The sequence below is a fragment of the Aulonocara sp. 'chitande type north' Nkhata Bay genome, linkage group LG14, assembly GCF_057382095.1.
Source record: "Aulonocara sp. 'chitande type north' Nkhata Bay isolate Kocher_YH1m ecotype deep benthic linkage group LG14, A_spYH_male_GT1.1, whole genome shotgun sequence".
Taxonomy (NCBI): domain Eukaryota; kingdom Metazoa; phylum Chordata; class Actinopteri; order Cichliformes; family Cichlidae; genus Aulonocara; species Aulonocara sp. 'chitande type north' Nkhata Bay.
In genome coordinates this window covers 9476206-9495997 of record NC_141357.1, presented here as the reverse complement: position 1 = coordinate 9495997, position 19792 = coordinate 9476206, and the positions used below count along the sequence as shown (strand labels likewise).

Sequence of the window (19792 nt, the reverse complement as noted above, 5' to 3'; positions counted from 1 at the left end):
AGTATTTTTTAGTAGTTAATACGTCATTTTCATAACATAATTGGTGATATAGGTTACAAGCAAGTCTGGCGCTGAACAGAAATTGTCGCGCTATGCTCCTTTATTTATTGTGCATAAATAGTGAATTGTCCTGACACAATATTGCGTTTCGCCTCTGTTATTATGGTACATTAACAAAAACATATACTTTTATTCACAGGATAAAACAGTTGTTTTGTATCACTAATTGCCCAGTGCGATTACAGCATACAATATTGTTGTCACTGCTACATTTCTGTGATGCTACCAGAAATGATTTCCACTACTAATTAATTACCCTTGAGCTCAAAGGTCCTATTAATAAACGGTTAACGAATGTGTATTTATGATGACGATTTGTGAGACTGGTAAACTTATGATACGTACGATGGTCTTTCGTTCTACACGGTGCATTTCAAGGTCCTGTACCCATCCGTCGGTAAACTGTACCTGGGCTTGTTGCAGTGACCTGAAGTTACTAAACTTCATGAGTGTGTGCACTCACTCCAAGAACTGTATGATTATAAATATGCATATAAATATGCTACAATGAGATAGCTGACTTCATCTAACTAGCAAATGTTGTCCAGGCTACGTTGGTGATGCAGTTCTTTTTAATGTGTATGATATTTTTGTCATGCAATTTTAAAGCCGGTCCTACAACCGCATCCAAGAATAACATGCAGCTTATCTCAGAACTGTCGGTGAAAATTATTCTTGGAGCTAGGTTTAATTGAGCTGCATTTTAAAGAGGTGCAATTTCACAATTTGTGTATATTTTCTAAGTTCACTATTTTGTCATGTGTTGAGAAAAACACAGATTTTAAAATTACATGGTCTAATATTTACATTTAGCATAACTGCAACATTATTTTTTCGTTTTTTTTTTAAAGACTCGAAAGGACTTGAAATTCAAAGTTTCAGACTTGTGACTTGACTCGGACTTTTACACCAGTGACTTGAGACTCGACTCTGACTTGCCTGACATTACTTGAGACTTGACTTGAGACTTGAGGATAAAGACTTGAGACTTACTTGAGACTTGCAAAACAATGACTTGGTCCCACCTCTGGTTATTTGCATAAATGTCCTCCAGCCCTCAGAGGTACTGTATTATATTAATTTCACAATATTTCACGGGTGCCGGACTGCGGCTGCCGGAGGGAGAAAAGGTGAAATATTGACAATGGCTTTATGGAGTAAAGCCACAGGGGCTGATGGGTGCCAAAGAAAACACACAACACATGGACAACATAAAGAGTCAGCTTCATGCGTTCTCCTTTCTCTGCTATAAACACAATAAACAATCTCACAGAACATGACTGCAAGACGGTACATGACAGTATGCAGTGTTAGAACTGCGTTTGCTCAGTGTAATTGGTTTATTAGTAAGGGAAACAAATGAATGTAGTAATTAATGATCCATCCTGTTTGGCTTTCCACTAATTTCAGATGTAAATAGTGTAGACATCAGAGATGAGAAAACACAGTTAAACTCAGTTATTAAAGACAAAAAAGGGACAGAAAACAAAGAATTTGACTCATAAAGCTTAATTAGCTGATTATTAAAGTGTGAAATTTCAGACTGCAGTGAATTAAATTAATAAACCACACACAAAACATTAAGACATGTGCACTTTGGAGTCATTATTAGCATTATTATTATTAATAATAACAATTCCTTTATTCTTTATTCTCTTTGTTTAAGAGTGGATGATAAATTAGTGATGCTTTTTGTTTTTGTTGCCTGGCTGAACAGTGGCTGTTGCACAGGTAGTGAAGCTTTACGGTTTCTTTCGATTTACTGCTGAACGGCTGCTGTTGCTTGGCTCTGCCTCTAGGTTGCAGTGTTGAATTATGATTTCAAGTTGAAGTAATGCCCCCCTTTTTGCACACTGTTCTGATTATTCGAATGTTTACCCACCTTGAAAATACCCATTCTGCAAACTGCTGATCCACTCATTGATTAGCTGTTTTATCAGCACCCACACACAAGTAAATTACAGATTTGTCTCAATAGATGGCTTCAAAGCCATAAACATCTTCAAAGTGAGGCCTGTGGATGATAAGCATTGAAGATGGCACTCTGAAAGACAAGAGGACCTATTAAACTGCAGCCATGATGGATTTTAGTTGTGCCTTTTATGTTTTTGATTTTGCCTAGAAGTTAATTTTAGTGGACTGGATCTTTAATTGACATGAATGGTGCTTTGTCGCTGGGAAAGATCACAGGGAGTCGGGTTCCCCAGATGCAGATTTAGCCTAATCCTTGGCTCTAAAGCATCTTCAGACGCTCTCTATAAATGAGAGGAAATTGAGTGTGGTTCGACAGGAATAATGTATGTGTGAGAGTATAAATCAGACAAAAATAATAACTGTTTCAAAGAACTGGGATAGATGAGCAGGTGCTTTCACTGTTAGCGCCTCATGAGTTAAGTAAATTATATGATTTTATTCATATTGATCTTCACATCACTGATTAACCAGTTACACTGTTACAATAAGTTCAGCTGTTCGCATTAAAACGGAGTTCCTTGTGACTTTTGAGACTTCAATGAGAAATGCTTAGAAACACAGTCTTGTTTAAAGAAATCAGCTTAGAGAAAAAAAAATAAAAGGCAGCAAAAAACAAAAATGATGGGTTTTCTTAACAAGCTCTTTATTCAGGGCAATAATTTCTGTGCAGCATTATCCTCTCAAATCCTCCAAAACATCTCTTTATTTTTTGTAGTTAGAGGTTTTGAATAGTTTATTCATTATAGGCCTAACAGGGGTTTGACCTCTCTGTAGTCTAGTCCAGTGATTCTCAAATAGGGGGTCATCACACCCACAAGACAATGGAAGACAAGTACTTAAGGCGCACTCAGTAGATGTTCAGAATAATTCCATCCCATAAAATTACTGATTAGCGGATTTACTGATTAAACCAGTGCTGTATGCATGAAAAGTCATGCACTGAGCAAAATTAGAAAAAACTACATTTGCTAAAGAAAAGATTCTTATTTTGTATTATTTGTTAAGTTATGAGTCTGAAAAGTTGTGAATTGTGACATTTTCACCTCTTTATGTGAAAGACTTCATGTCAGACTAAATGGATTTACATTGTAGATGATTACAAAGAGCCTAAAGTATATATTTCTGAATTTTGTCACCTTCAGATCTTGAACATCAGTGCTAAAGTTGACATTTTTTACTTTAAACATGCAGCACTGAAGTCCATGTAGTCCCAAACAGGAGATGTAATAACAGTAAGACACAAAAAGGTATCAAGACTTAATTCTGTAACAAAAAATAAAATGCCTGTAATCGCATTGTGATTTTTCCACCTCAAGCTTTTTGCACAAGCAACAAAAAATTTGTTATCGCTTGTCAGAACACGTGCAACTTTCCAATTCCATCTGACTTGTTGGAGTTGCATCATGTTGGCCCCCTGATATCATACTTTAAGTTGGTGCAGGTGGATGTGGAAGCACAGAGGTAGCTCCTGCATGAACTGACTGCAGTGCTGCTGAGGAGGCAAAAAGGTGAGACTGCATCTTTCCACACACTTACGTCTCTGACTGCTCCAAGGACAGATGGCCAGACACACGTCTCAGCCCAGACAGAAGAAGGAAAGAGATGAATTCAGTCTCTCTCACACACACACACACACACACACACACACACACACACACACACACCCCCAACCCAATTTTCCCAACCCCCCACCACCCCCTCCACTCCTCCACCACCCTCCCTTTATGATTTTTCTCTCATTCTTTTTCATCTTTTTAAGTCGCTTCATTTCAGATGCATTCATACATTACCAATATCTTTATGTATGAGTCTGTCTGCCTCCCTCCCTCCTCACCTCCCCCATTTTCTCTCTCTCTCTTCCTCCCATTCTCACCTCCTCCTCCTTCTCTTGTACCTCCCTCCACTTCCTCCAGCTCCCTATCTTCCTCCCTCCTTCTCTCCTTCCATCCCATTACTGTAATCCATCACTCTTCCATCAGCCACCATGCAAACAGGCCTCCTGGTTACCATAGCAACCACCTCCAGCCCGGCAGTGCGCAGCCCCTCTCCGATTGGCTGGCAAGGCCTAGGCAGTCTCAGTCTGTCTGGGAGATGTGGTAATTGGCTGGGAAGGCATACACACATGCACAGATGTACACACACACACACACACACACACACACACACACACACATAGTTACACTCAGTACAGTATTCATACAGTATGCACATACTCGCACAGGCACACAAATACACACACATATAAAACACACTTGTACTTTCTTTGGGCCTAAATAATTATACATACTGATAATCTATTGGATATTGGAAAGCACATGCACAAACACACACACACACACACACACACACACACACACACACACACACACACACACACAAACGTCCTCAGAGATATGAAAGGGAGACTGGGGTCAGAGTAATGAACCTTATAAGAAGATGAGGGCTCTAGGCTGTGTGTGTGTGTGCGCACACACAAAAACACACTGTTGGTGTACACACGTCTGAATTTTTTTGTGTGTGTGACACACAAGTGTTTTTGTGTGGGTTTCTGTATGCACAGGATGGTGCTGTGCAGGATTTTGGATAATGTTGGAGCTGTTCCAAAAAGGATGGATGGATGGAGGAATTTTTTTTCAGAGCATATTGTTAAAAATACCTATATCCCCCCTCAGCCCCCTCTCACCAAAAACCCCCAAGGAATCGAGTATGCACCAGTTTTTTGGTTTTCTGTGTTCTGGTAGGAAGCAAAAAATGGAACTGTTGATCGGCTTGACTTCACCCCGCTGCTGTTGCTCAGCCAGGTCTGGCCAACACTGCAGCTATGATGAATGTCTCATCTCCAGGAATACATCACAAATAGCAAAACTGTACCTGCCCTGAATAGCAAAGTGTATTTTCTTCTGCAGTGTTGCTGGAAAACAATTGTGGACAACAGGGCTCCTTTGTCCCCATTCCCAGGTTTTCCAGGATCCGCTATTCATTCCAAACAATGGCATCCCTTAATTTCTTTTTTATCTTCAAAGGCATTTTTACCCCTTTTTGAAACACATGAAAAGGCACCTTATATTTTTTTTTAAAAAGAGACACGTGTTTTCTAGCTAAAACTATGCAATTACATTCTCTTCTGAAGACTGAAAAAGGAAAGGAAGAAATAGGAGCGGGAGAAAAAAAATGGTCGACATTGGCCTCAGCTTCAAGCCCATAAGTATGTGCATGTGAGAGAAGAAGTCCGTGGACTAGTCCTCCCCACCTAAGGAAAAAAAAAAAGACAGACTTGTAAGCTGCCCTAGTTGGCAGCAATACAGACGAGCAGACAGACAGACTGACTACTGTCCAAGAACACACAAATATTCAGCGATTTACACCACAGGAACTGGAGCAAATAATGCAAACACACACACGGCACACACAAAAGGTACAGCTCATTTTTCAATCTCATCTTTTTAATGGAAAAAAATGAGTCGAGGGAAGAGAGAAAAAACTGGGTAAATTGAGAAAGCCGAATGAATTCACAGAAAATGACTGACAGCAGTGCGGTCACGGTCCACATTTCAAAGCATTCCCAGGTACCAGACGGAAGAGGAGGAGAAGAAAGAGAGGGAGGAAAAGAGGAGGGCGGTTAAAAAAATGTCCAAGAAGATTGCATCTTCTTCTCGAGGTAAAAAATACAAATTAAAAACTTGTCTTTATCCAGTGTTGTTTACAACAGACAGTCACATTGGAAAACAAAAAATGCAAAGATTGAAAATGAAAAGTGCACCCGCACTCACACGCATACATACTTACAATTAGTTTCTTATTTTTGGGAAAACAAAAACAAAAACAAATAAAACAACAAAAAAAGTGCAAGCAAGATCACAGAACAACAATTTACAACAGAGGCCTAGAGTTGCCCAAAGGCTCAACCCTCTGACTGAGCCACCAACAGCCTGAAATGATGGTGGAAGGAGGAGATGGGGGTAATGGCATCAACTTGAGACCTGGAGGCTCCTGGTGTGGCTTTGTTGGACCCCACATCCCCACCCTTACACCACCATCGCTTTGCTTCATCCATTTGTACAGAGAGAAGGCTCAAGTTTCATTAAACTTTCCAAAGACCCAACAGGGCTTCCCCACCCACCCCAGATAGTACAATCAAAGTTAGTTTGACTCCACCATGCTTCTCCTTTTAAGTGCCAGCAAAGCTCCAAATATAAAGGCTTTTCAGTCACAATGACATCATCATTATCATCCAAATCCCAAACATTTCCATTATATTTAATCTAACAATCACCATTAAATATTTCCACTTCATCATCAAACTATTTCCACACAGACATGCTTCAAGTCTAGGTGTTAGCTCTGATTTGTAAATGGAAATAAACATTTCTTTTTATTGGTTGCTAGTGATTTTGTCGGCAAATGTAACACTAATTTAACACACCATAAAGTCATACAGTATAATCCGAGTGCCTTGCGTGAAATGTGTACACTCAAGTGCACTTTAGTTATAATCTGTACTCAACATTACAATCCTCAAGCAGTGTTGTGCCATGCAACTGGTTCCACTGAGAAGAAAATGTCTGCAGAATAATAAGTAACACACTATTTTGGTTCGATTTGCTTCTTTCTTTTTTTTTCTTCACTGACCTTCTGTGGATATACGCTTACACTCATACACACACATGTACTCACATATATAGAAACACGCACTCACACACAGAGGCATAAACGCACTTGGAGAGCAAATGTAGCCACGCTGTGCAAAATGTAAAATTGTTTTTTTTAAAGGTACAGAACCAAACAAGCAAACAAACAGGAACTGAACATAAGTTAGTTTTAGTCGTCGTTATTTAAAAATGCATTACCGACTTTATCAAAATATGAGTCATTCATGCAAAGTTGAATTGAATTGAGGGGGTAGTACAGTATTTGCACCTACTGCCCGTCTGCATCAGATGGCAAACACGAGTACAGTTCAGATACATTCTAGCGAGCCATCTGATCCTGTGAATTTCCTTTCAGAGACATGATGCAGCATTAAAATGAGACGTTCATTCAAGCCGAAGCTGGCTGAGTCTGAGCCGTTTCATACTCTTACCTGTACACAAAAATATGAAACACTGTGTAAAATGGCAATTTGTTGCCCTTAATTCAATCCCCATATTTACAGGTATTGTCTCCAAACTCAAACCTCACATCCGCACTAATAAATCATTTAGAAATGTCCCCATAAATCAGCACTCGTACTTCACCTGTCTTCTAAAAATGCTTGTTAAGTTGCCATGAGAAACCCAGTTAAACTGGTTGAGGACACTATAACGGGTCATTTCAATAAGAGAAAAATAAAAGATATCTTTTCAGTGAAAGCCCATAAAGATGCATGCTGGCTGACCATTTAAACCCACGTTTCTCCACACTTACACCAGATTCTTTAGCGCAGACTAGCAGTGTTAGCATAACTTCTACAACAACATATTTTTCTTATCAACCCCAAAAAACAGAAAAAGAAACAAATCAGATGGCTTCACAGAGGCTGTCATATGTCATTTGAATGTATACATGTTAACAAATGTCCAATACAGTTTAATTTATTTATATTTTGGTGACACTGTCTCTCTTTTAGACAGGTTTGATCTTGAAAGAGCAACCTGATTGAGTATTGCTCTATGCTAGCAACACAGAGCTTAGCATATCCGCTAATGTAAAATCAATGACCCCTTAACATTATTCTCTGGTGATCATTGTGCTGATAATGGCAAAGACTGTGAGAGAATTAAGTACTCACATAAAAATCTATTTATGCGAAGCTAAAGGTGGAATACAGTTTTATAAAGACAACACCTCTTAAGGGGTGTAGTCTGTAATCAGGATTGCAACTATTATTTATTACAAATTTTTACTTATCTGATAAAAGAGAAGTTAGAGTGATGGGAACAATGACTGTAGAAACGTTTTCTGTAGTCATTGGATGGGACAGTTAGCTTAATCTCAAGACTGGGGAAACTACGGGGGCCCTGAGAGGTCAAATAAACTGCAACTTAAGAAAACACCAGAAAACAGAAAAATGTTTCAAAAGCACACAAAATACAATGGCAGTGTTTTGGGGGAGACATTAACCAAAACCTGTAAAGGACTCCACAAAGAGACAGACACTTAAATGAAGCTAAGGATTCATCTGTGTTACGTTTCGTTCAGGAGAAAAAGATACAAAATTTGTTTTAATTGTGTGACTTACCAAATACTGTAGATACACACAAAAAATACTTGTGTTTCATTCATTATATCTTGTTTGGTTTTTTTTTTTAGTTTTTTCTTTTTTTTCTTTTAACTGTATTCTATTTAACCTTTGTTGTATTTTTTGAAAAACACTTTCAAAATATTGAAATATATTTTGAAAAAGGGTGGAGTGCCCACTCCAGGTCAGGGACTAGACCCTGCCCCAAGTGGAGGAGTTTAAGTATCTCGGGGTCTTGTTCACGAGTGATGGGAGAAGGGAGCGGGAGATCGACAGACGGATTGGTGCAGCAGCTGCAGTGATGCGGACGCTGTACCACAGCGGTCCCCAACCCCCGGGCCTCGGACCGGTAACGGTCCGTGAGTCGTTTGGTACCGGGCCGCGAGAGTTGAGGCTCAGGTGTGAAATGTCTGGTTTTCAGGGTTTTTATCGGTTTTCAGCGTTATTTTGTTATCGTTTTTATTGTTAACTCGGTTTTCCTGGGTCTTTTCACGTGTGTTATGAATAAATCTTCTTTTTTCGGTACCGGTACTAGTTTTATTTTGTTGTATTTATCCGCGACACCTTAAAGGCCGGTCCGTGAAAATATTGTCGGGCATAAACCGGTCCGTGGCACAAAAAAAGTTGGGGACCGCTGCTGTACTGGTCTGTTGTGGTGAAGAGAGAGCTGAGTGTAAAAGCGAAGCTCTCAATTTACCGTACAATCTACGTCCCTACCCTCACCTATGGTCACAAGCTGTGGGTAGTGACCGAAAAAACGAGATCACAAATACAAGGCCAGCCACCCTTCGGAGGAAGGGTGGCTCAGAGTAGAGCCGCTGCTCCTCCACATCGAAAGGAGCCAGTTGAGGTGGTTCGGGCATCTGACAAGGATGCCCCCTGGGCACCTCCTGGGTAAGGTTTTCCAGGCATGTCCCACCAGGAAGAGGCCCCGGGGCAGACCCAGGACACACTGGAGAGATTATATCTCTCGGCTGGCCTGGGAACGCTTTGGTGTTCATAAGCCATAGGAGGTGGCTGGGGAGAGGGAGGTCTGGGCTTCTCTGCTTGGGCTGCTGCCCCCGCGACCCGACCTTGGATAAGCGGAAGAAAATGGATGGATGTATTTTTCTATTTCTATTGTGTTTTATTCATCATCAGTTTTGTTTTGTGTGCTATTACAGCATTTTAGTATTTGTTGGTGTTATTTTTCTTAGCTACAGTGCATTTGACCTCTCAGGGCCACTGTAAGAAACAGTTTTCCTGGCCGTATGTCTGTGTAGGGTTTCACTCAAACAGGTAATGTTAGTCTAAGACCCTTGAATCAAGGGTGGCTGGACTTCTTTACGTTTTTTGAAGATGTTTCACCTCTCATCCTGGCTACCAGCACCTCTAATGTTTATGGATTAACGTGTAATATAAAACAAAAGGTTGTAAATGATAAAAATGATGATCTTCAGTGTGGGTTATGTGCCATACTATTCATTTCTTCCATACTTTCCAGAGTCACTACAAGATGAACTCTGGCATATAAGCCACGGTGAAATGATGAAACAATTCCTTTAACACTTTCTTTTTGTCTTCACTCTGTCAGAATACCTGGACGAGAAAATGCCGACTTTCCTTACATCCACTTGACCTCTGCTACTCAGATCCTCGCACAGATCCTGCCTAGCTTGGAAATGGCTACAATTATTGTAGTTTTCAAATAAAGTCCCACAAACAGACATGCACACACACACATACACACTAACACACACCCAGTTTGGCCAAAAGAGTTCATATTACAAACACATTATTGCGAATTAAGTGTGCTTTCTCTTCGATTTCAATTACAAGTTTTGAAAAAACAACTGAAACAACAACATGCGAATGAAAAAGAAATTAAAAAAAGGAATCATTAAAAAATACGTTTTTTTGGCCTCCGCATAGGCCAGACAAAGATCTGCATTGTCCACACATTGATCCTACATTCTTAACACACAGATAATACACACCAAGCACCAGGAGCGTTTTAGTCTCGCATTGGCTTCACAGTCATTGTTTCATCGAGGGAAAGGGCGAACAAAGGTCAGGTAAAGGATTTGTGAGGGACGCTAAGCCTAAATTGTATTTTTAAATACATCGTTTGATCAGAGATAGTTGATTAAGAGAAAAATCCTTCTCTCCTTTAATCAGAGGATCACATCCGCACACTAAAAACCACCGGTGTCAATCCCAAAATGCATCATTAATTTTGTGGAAAAACCCCATGCAACGAGAGAGGACAGGGTGAGGTCAAAGATGGTCTGAGTTCCCGACCAGAGACTCCGACGTGTCCGGCGAGGGTGAGGTTTTATGAGCGCGTAGATGGAGAATCAGTCGAAATTCTGTACAATTCACTCTGCCTTTAAAAAACTGCATGGAGCAGGAAACCCTGCAGACAAATAATGGAGCAGAGTTCAGTGTCTCAGCTCTGCCGTGCACGGTAAAGGACAGAGGGAGTAAATGAAATTTTGATTGGGTGTATATTTCACAGTTGACTAACACTGAAACATACTGCTCCATGGTTATCCAGGGTCTTCAATGCCCTGTCCTCTGCCTAACACCTATCCATCTTATTAATTCTCGCTCACTACTTGACTGAGTTGCAGCTGAAGATCATTAGGGCTCATCCGAGGGCCCTTATGAGGGTTCCTGTGGAGTAGTATGCCTCAGAAGTGCCCTTGGCAGGCTGAAGTGTGTGTCTTGCTAGCAAACTTATTGCCAGCTGATGAATTCCTCTGTTGAGACAGAGCAAGAATGAAGGGAGGGGGGATTCAGGTCAAGCACAACAGGGAATTCGAGTGACCAAAATAAATAAATAAACGGGGCGGAGGTTGGCTCGCCACTGGAAAGACGTTTCGGGAATATGCATCGCCGTGGTTGCTGTGTGCTCAGTCGTGTCAAAGGTCGCGGGGACAGAACGTAGAGAGAGTAGCGGCGAGCAGATCAGAAGAGGAGAGGGGGGGTAGCCTCTGAGGCACAGTGAGGGGGGTTACGGAGAAGTGGTTTTGGGAGAGGATGAAGGGCCAAGAGGAAGAGGCGCAGCTCAGCAGATTAAGTGAGGGTGATGTAGGCTGAGGCCTTCTCCTTCAGTTGTCTTAGACACAGATGACAGCTCCAGCTCCCTGTACAACACACACACACACAGATTGGGAGTTCAATCACTGCTATTGTAAAGCCTTGTGGATTAATCCCTCATTTCACACAGAGCGTTAAGTAACACTGTAAATTAAAGCTCCGTGTTTAAACACCACACGCTGTGCCTGTGGTTTGTGGGTGCAGAGGATCTGACAAGTAGTTTGGTTTGGATTCCGGCTCAGGATTTGTGACATTAATTAAACATAAAGTCGAGACAGATGCTGAAATGTTCTCCTCAACCTTAACGCTTCAAAGTGAACCCAGACTAAAGGTGGTACACAAATATAAGTTTATCATCGACGCGTGTGCGGAGACCCGAAATTAACTGACTGCTGCTGAATTTTAAAAAATATTTTCCTGTAAATCGAAAGCATCGCATGTGTGGGCAGAGCTTGACACTGTTAGTGCGTGTTGAACACAAGTGGCACCGCTACTGTATGTTCAGCCAAGTGACACTTTTGCCATGGAAACAGATTATCTTTCTACTACTCATTTCCATGACAACGCCATCAAACATTTTGAGGCAGCCATCTTATGTGGCAAATGACAGTTTGATTTAAACAGAAGTACCTTCTCCATTTCTGTAATCGCAGTCACGGTATTTTAGACCGCCGTATTCAGATTAAAACATTCATTCAAAAAAGAAAAAGAAAAAAAAGAAAAGAGTCCTGAGGGTCATATTCTTTAAAAATGCCTTAAAAATCAGCACGACTGCTCTGACTGCAGGTTTCACTCTCCTCATTCTACCTACAGCACAGATAGTTCCATGTCTCTGTAATGATAAAAATGTTGTCGTGGTTGTGGAAAGTTGTGAAGTCTGATAAAAATGAGGATGCGGTACATTGTGTAGCTTTGCGGCGTGCATGCGTACCCTCTGGCGGCTCAGACATCGGAGGGCTCAGACAGTACATGTGATAGCCTCTGTCACAATCGTCACAGAACAACAGCTGGTCCTGCAAAAGAAGAGAATTAGTGTCGTTAATCACACGTGCGCACGGTCTTGAAATCAAAGCCGAGGACTGCAGCGGCAAAACATAGTGTGTGTAGTGCTTTAACAATGATTTTGTATTTATATAATCAAGCGACTGGGGTGTGATGAATATGTCCCTGGTTGTTTTTTTTAATTTCATATTCATAACTTCAACCTTTGTTGTGGCAGGCGGTAAAAAGCTCAACAGGATCAACAACTCTCTTTCTTTGTTGTATGTACACTAGATGCTTTAACCAGCACTTTGAGTCCTGCATTGCAGTCTGTGTAAATTTAAGCACCTTCAAAAAAATCTGCACTTCTGGAAGGGTTTTCAGTAAAATTTGTTTGATCTCAGTAAATTGTGGGCAGCACTATAACACCATCCTTCAGCCGTGCACCGTCTTCATGCACTCAAGTATTTGAGCCAGACATCGGCCTCGGATAACTACAAAAATAAATATCAGCAGTATTCACTTATACCTGCTCTGCCTAAGTTTTTCTGGCATTATGTATGAGCTGTACATGTGTGTGTGTGTGTATGTTTGTGTGTGTGTGTGTGTGTGTGCAGCCACATGTGCTTAGATTTAACGTGTAGTAGAAAGTAAGAGCCTACGTCGTTCTCAGAGGTGCCACACAGGCTGCAGGACTTGCACTCGATGCACTGCCAGCGATAAGTCCTCACCGCAGCTGTCATGTTCACTGTGAACTGCAGACAGGACGGGTGGCCTGGGTGCACACACACAAACACACATACACACACACGCGCGCGCACAGGCACACAGGCACACAGACACGCGTTCACTATTTCTGTCTGTATTTTGAGGACAGTCATCCAGCTGTTTCTTCCAGCTGTAAATTCATTTGCTTCATTCAGGTGATCTGTTTGAGGAGAACTTAGCAGGTATTTTGCAAGCGACTGAATGCTTGCTTGGTTGCTGCTCCCCCCTGCATATTTATGAAGAATGTAAATACGGTCTTGATAATAACCACAATTATTGGCATGTGAATTAATCCATATAGTTGCTTTAACTTGGTCTTAGACATAGACTGTATATAAAAGATGGGCAGAGCTTTTGGGTCTGAAAAATGAAGCTAGAAGTGCCTTAAACCTGCATTATTTCTAACTGTCAGCAAGAAGGACGTCAACTCCATAGAAGTCTATGAGAAAATGAGCCGACTTCTCAGTTGATTTTGACCACATGATCTTCTCAGCCACTAATTTCAAGTCTTCATCAGTACTGTTTAGAGTAAACTTGTTGATAAACCTTCAGGTTTTCAGTTATACTCCTTGCTTGTTCCAAGTGTGGTTGTCCTAAAACACATATATAAAGGCAGTTTTTCAGGAAGTACAATTTAGTTCAAGTAGTTTAGTTTAGTTTCTGTGTTTTTTAACTCGCCACAGCTAACAATGTCTTGGTGCTTTATGGATGCACCTTGCTAACCAAGATTGCCAGCTAGCCTTAGATGATCAGCTCTTTGTGTTGGTAAGATTATCAGGATATTCCCAGTGGCTACATTCAGCTTTTATATAGAACCCGCTGCCCTAGTTAAATAAAATGACAGGGAAGTAATAACAGTTTTCATAAACTGAAGTCCACATTTCAGTCATTTGGAAAACAAACTATCTCTTCTTTTCTGCAGTTATTTGAATTTTTCCTGATATTTACTGTTACATGATTATGAAAATATAAATGTTATGTCATCCACACTTTCTGACCTTCCAGTTATGAAGGACCATACCAGTGTCTTGCATGCACTAGCCCAATCACTACAAATCACATAAACCCTTTTTTTCTGTCCTTTTTATTTTTCAAACATAAATGTGAGAAGAAAAAAATATGTAGTACATGCAGTCAAATTATAAGTACACATTCTGCACCACTGCACCATCTGCTTTTATACAGATAACCGAAATGTACAAACACATCTCACACCAAAAAAAATGAGCCTTATAATAAGAAAACAAAAATACAAGCACATTAAAACAAATACGTTCTCTACTCTCTCCACTAAAATAAACGCTCCTTGCTATTCACAGTCAAAATACATGCTAGGAGGGGGGTCGTTCTCTCATCAAATCAGATTCTTCGTATCAAAGGAAAGAGGAAACAGACAATCATTATAATATCACACTTGGATGATGCACAAAAAGCTAGTGTTGAAGGCAGAACATAATATTCTAAACACTTTTGTGTTTTCTTGCCAGACAAGAAGGTCACATTGAGATGACATTTTATTGGTTCCATTCATATTTCAGTGCCAGCAAAATATCTGCATGAACCGCAGAGCAGAGTGTTGTGATCAGCAGAAATGACCACATTAAATTTGTAGAATAAGAGCTTCAGTTATACACAACATTGTCTCTCATAATGCACATCAACTTTCCACGCCTTTATACAAAAGTTTCCTCTATTTCTGGTTATGGACGTCAGCAAAAACCTTTTACCAACCATATTTGTTGCTCATTATAACCCATGAAGAATCAGTTTCTTTAAAAAATCCAATCATTATTAGGTTTTGTTGTTTTAATGAATACATTTGAATTGCATGAATGCAGTTAGCCCTGATTTGTAAGTCGGGATAAAAATGTGATTAGGAATGAGAAACTGTCTGAGAACAATTTACATTACAGCCACCATTTCCCAAAACACATCATGTTGCTTAAGTTGTTTGCTTTCAATGTATTTTCTGGTTTCCAGAGAGCCACTCTTTTCCATCAATTTGCATACAGCGTTCAACTTCCAGTGACTTATAATCATGAGATATTACATCAAAGAGAAAGGCAATAATCTGCTATTATTTAACCACAGTTAGTTTTGGCTAGTGATGCTGTTGTTTTCTCATTGCATCATTGTTTACCATCATTATAAGAGGTAATGTGCTCTTTTCACAGCTAAACTTGTGGTCAGAAGCATGAATGTGATGGTTATTTAGGTCTTTTAATGGTTTCTTTGATGTGTTTGTTTTCTAGGGTGGAATGATTGCACAGCATACATCTTTGTTGACTTGCACAAGTTTGATTTTATTTTGGATTTTCTCCAATCCACATGGGGTCAAAATTATACATACACTCAATTAAATCTTTTAATAAGTGCTGCTAAAGGTTCTACGCTCTTTTAACTTGACAAGGCCCATTATCTTATTAACTCAATAGTCATCATGATTGTCTACAACTGGTAGTTTCTCTTCACCAGCATAAGACGAATTTGTCTGACAGCACTCACTGTGAATACTCAGATACTTAATACTCAGAACAAAGGGAAAATCCAAGGAACTCATTAAAGAGTTAAGAAGGAAAACTGTTGTTTTACATAGCTTGGAAAGGTGTCTTGGAGTCTAAACAACTGAAGGCTCCAGGATCATCAGTTCAAACAATTGTATGCAAGTACAAGTTATTTGGATGTGTCATCGCTTTGCTAAATTCTGGAAGAAGACTCAAACTGTCACCATCAGATGAGAGGAAACTGATTACGATGTTCAGGAACAACCTATGAACACCAAGGCTCAGCCCTGACACACGAACTAGAAACTGCTGGAACACCAGTGTCATGGTCCACAGTGAAACAAGTTTTACATCACCATGGACTCAAAATGGACCAAGCAAGATGCCCCTGCTACAAAACCTAAGAACACTATACCAGTTGATGGGCATGATAGTGGTACCATCATGCTCTGGGGCTGTTAGTATAATCGACTCACCACGGATCACCACGACTCGACTCGGATCAACTGTTTTTTTTATTACAATCTAATATTACCTAACATGCATGGTTGTCGTCATAGCAACGTGTCAGAGCGTCCCGCTTTGACACCTTTTGTTGTAGCAACACAAATGCTACAACAAAGGGTGGACGTCAAGGCGACAATATACCTGCTGCTCAGTCTGTGGCTTTTTGTCAGACTCAGGGATCACGGCGTTGTTTTTTGTAGCCATTTCCCTCATAGCCAGGTTTTAAAAAAATGCCGTTTTTCATTTCCGTGAACGAGTCATCAAGTGATGCTACTGACCAGCCAATCAGTGGCATGCAGACTAGAGATGGACCGATCCAATATTACGTATCGGTATCGGTCCGATACTGACATAAATTACTGGATCGGATATCGGAGAGAAATAAAAAATGTAATCCGATCCATTAAATATCGAAAAAGCACCTCACAAAACTTGCGACATGGCATAACTCGGATCATAACCGTAGCACGTGGCAGCAGTATGCATCACGTGATAGAGCAGCTGTGTGTATTTGTAGCCTCGCTACCAATCCGGCATTTCATCTCCGAGGAAGTTATCCCAGAGAGAAGTAAAGCAAATGTGTAAGTTCATCTCTGAATGTTTGTAAAGCATTCCCGCGTTAAGCTTAACAACCGACATATGGAGCGACTGCCTCTTCTCTCTCCCTCCCTCTTCAATACTACTTCAATCATGAAACTGATCAATGATCAGCTGATCGGCTTTTCTGTCGTGTTTGTTTATCGCCCACTTCGCGCCAGAAAGAGGAAACCAGCGGCTGAATAACAGCAGCACGTTTAAGCTTGATAATCTGTTGTTAGAATTTATTTAATATTACTTTCTACACCAGGATCTTTTTCTACATAGCTGACGGCTGGTAACTGTGCAGGGGCGGATCTAGGAAAGTTTAGCCAAGGGGGCCGATAGGGCATGAACAGGGAAAAGGGGGCACAAAGACATACCTTTCTTTCTTATTCTCATTTAAAATGTCTATCTTTTAATAAATAATTACCCGAATCTTACACCCAAAGTTTTAATCTGATGTAAAATGTATAGAAGTCCATTACTGTATATAGTAACTATTAAGTCTAATATACCCTAGTAAGCTATAGTACTTTTTCCTTTGGGAAGGTACCATCTGTGCAGTCTGCAATTTTGTTGAAGAAAGATGTTGAATCTATTTAATTATTCTTCAAAAACAATTCTGTGCATTTTTTTTTCACACTGCATCAAATTAAAGTTGATTACGTCAATTAAGCATCATGAGGTGGACAGTGGGTGGTTTCCTATTTTTTTATTTTTTTTATTTTTTTTGCTGGGTGTTTTAGAACCCTATTAGTTAGGTTGCTTACTCTTTAAAATACCAGAATAGGGAGGATGGAGTAGGTTTAAGTTTATTAGATTGATCAGTGTTGCTGAACTATGAAATATTTTGGGTGCAGTGTATTTTTTGCATACAGGTATAACAGAATGGCTTTAGTGGGTTTTTTTTTAACTTGAGTATGAACTTATACAAAAAGCAGCAAGATATTAGAAAAACAGTTTTATTGAATAAAAAACACTATATCGGATTCATATCGGTATTGGCAGATATCCAAATTTATGATATCGGTATCGGTATCGGACATGAAAAAGTGGTATCGTGCCATCTCTAATGCAGACTGATGACGTTAGATTTTAGTACCTGCTCAGATTGCTTGGAACCCCGGCCGAGTGGGTACTAAAAAAGTACCAGCTCCTATGGCCTAATGGAAAACCCTGAAAACCTGGGCAAACCGTGCCGAGTCGATAAGTAGATACTGATGGAAAAGGGGCTTTAAATTGATTAGTGTGGGTGTATTTATATATTTGAGCCTCTACCTATACTGTTGACCCTGTGTGGATTAGAGAAAATCCGAAAAACAATACAAGTTGTGCAACCAGCTCTTGTTTTTTAAAATTATAAAAAAACGTGTGCTGTATAATCATTCCCTGGAAAAAGCACGGTTCAAAGAAATCATGACATTCATGCTCATGATGAACATATGAAAACTTCTGATCTCTTTGAGTTTTGCAAGTAACTCTTTAAAAGAAAAGCCATCAGCTCACTGACAATCATGTTGTGATGATACCAGTATTAATGTTGTGTTCTTTGGTATTGTGACCACTTTAGTGTCTGGGCAACCACTACTTTAAGGTTTCAGTGTGGTTACTTTTCCTTAGCTATATCCAAGTCTGTGCAAACTGATTTTTAGGTAGTGTAATTAAAGATAATCACTTGCAGTTTGAAACACTGAAGCAAATGGCTAGTAAGGACTCTAGTTTTACTGTACATCATTTGTATTACATGGGCTAAAACAAAAAACACTGGTATGGTCCATTTTAAGCATTAATGAAAAGAATCAAAACTTTATTTTACTTAAAATGGGCCTATTGTGCTTTTTTTGTTACTTTCTGTCATATAAAGTTATCCCTTATAAGGTCATTTGAAGCACAGAAGCCCCACCCACCCCGTGATTAAAAAGTCTCTTAATAAGATGCAGCCAATCAGAAGAAAGTTCCCTTAAAGAGTTGGTGCCCTTAAAAGGGAGGGGAGTTGAAGTGGAGTGTATCAAACTATGAATGAACTTGGTCAGTACCGAGGTTCAGTATACGACAAGTAATGATTATTTTGAACTGCCAATCGTGCAAAGCTACAAAGTTCAAGAATAAAAATCTGGAAATTAGCAAAATAGGGCCACATTAAGTAGTAAACATGAAATCTTAAGCCAAGAAATTCAATGTATTAAAACTGTGCCTTAACAGCCATTCTGCCAATCATCCCCTTCAGTGGTGCCCTACCTGAGCGTCCACAGTCCGCACAGGAAATAAGGTCTTCAGGACAGCCGGTCTTCTTTGAGCCTCCGAGGCAAAAGTCGCAGTAGCCGTTGGCAATGACTGAGCCATCCGCTGCTTTCTTGGCTGAGAGAAGAAAAAGAAAAAGGGGGTAAGAAAAACTTTCTCCCAACTGGACTCCTGGGGAAAAGAGGATGAAGAGCAAGAGTGTAAATTCATAAGTCAGTGTTATGAAATGTTGCCTCGGGGTGAAGAGGCTGTATCAGTCTCTCGACAGTGAGACAGATTGAAGAGGGAAAACCTATAAAAGTCATATCAGGTGAACAAAGCAACCATCACTGAGGTGTGCTGGGAAGCATGGTCAATGGAGTATTACAGAATACGAGTGATTAGAGATAAAATGATGAGATAACAAAGCAAAAGAAAGTAGACGTGTAACTAAGTCTTGGTCACCACTCATTATTATATATTTACTTTGGTAAAATAAGCACCAACGCAGGCCTGCTCTGGAGCCTGGGACTCTCCAAACACTGGCTCACCCAGTGAGGGTGGGACCGAACAGAAGGGAACGTCCGCTGGGAGCCCCTGGGGTCTAGCAAATATTTTCAGGAGTGGAGGAGGAGGGAGAGCAGAGGAGACAGAAAGAGAGAGACCGCGTGTTCCCGTGTATGTGTGCGTGTGCTTGTGGATGTGTGCTTGTGTCCGTGCATGTGTTGGGGGGTGCCGGGACAGACCTGCCATCATGCTGAGCACGGAGAGGCAAGTGCTCCATGTGAAGCCGTTTCATAATAATTATTAACAAAGAGAAATTCCCCCTGCCTGCCTGAGTGCTGTGTATATACTGTAAGTATCACTGTATGTGTGTGTGTGTATGATCCACACGTACCCC

General features: G+C 40.3%; 1 protein-coding gene across 2 annotated transcripts in view; it reads right to left on the bottom strand.

Moving 5' to 3' along the window:
- Positions 1 to 5563: 5563 nt before the first annotated feature.
- Positions 5564 to 19792, bottom strand: part of dpf1 (double PHD fingers 1) — a 54975-nt gene continuing 40746 nt past the window's right edge. Inside the window, exons 9-12 of one of the 2 annotated variants that reach the window (XM_086260852.1) lie at positions 18910 to 19029; positions 12976 to 13088; positions 12264 to 12345; positions 5564 to 11379 (exon numbers count right to left, since the gene is read on the bottom strand). In XM_086260852.1, the coding sequence (XP_086116978.1) occupies positions 11309 to 11379; positions 12264 to 12345; positions 12976 to 13088; positions 18910 to 19029 (386 nt within the window). In that variant the 3' untranslated portion in view covers positions 5564 to 11308. Of the gene's footprint in view, positions 11380 to 12135; positions 12346 to 12975; positions 13089 to 18909; positions 19030 to 19792 lie in introns of those variants that run through there. The other variant, XM_086260851.1, reaches the window with a different exon arrangement.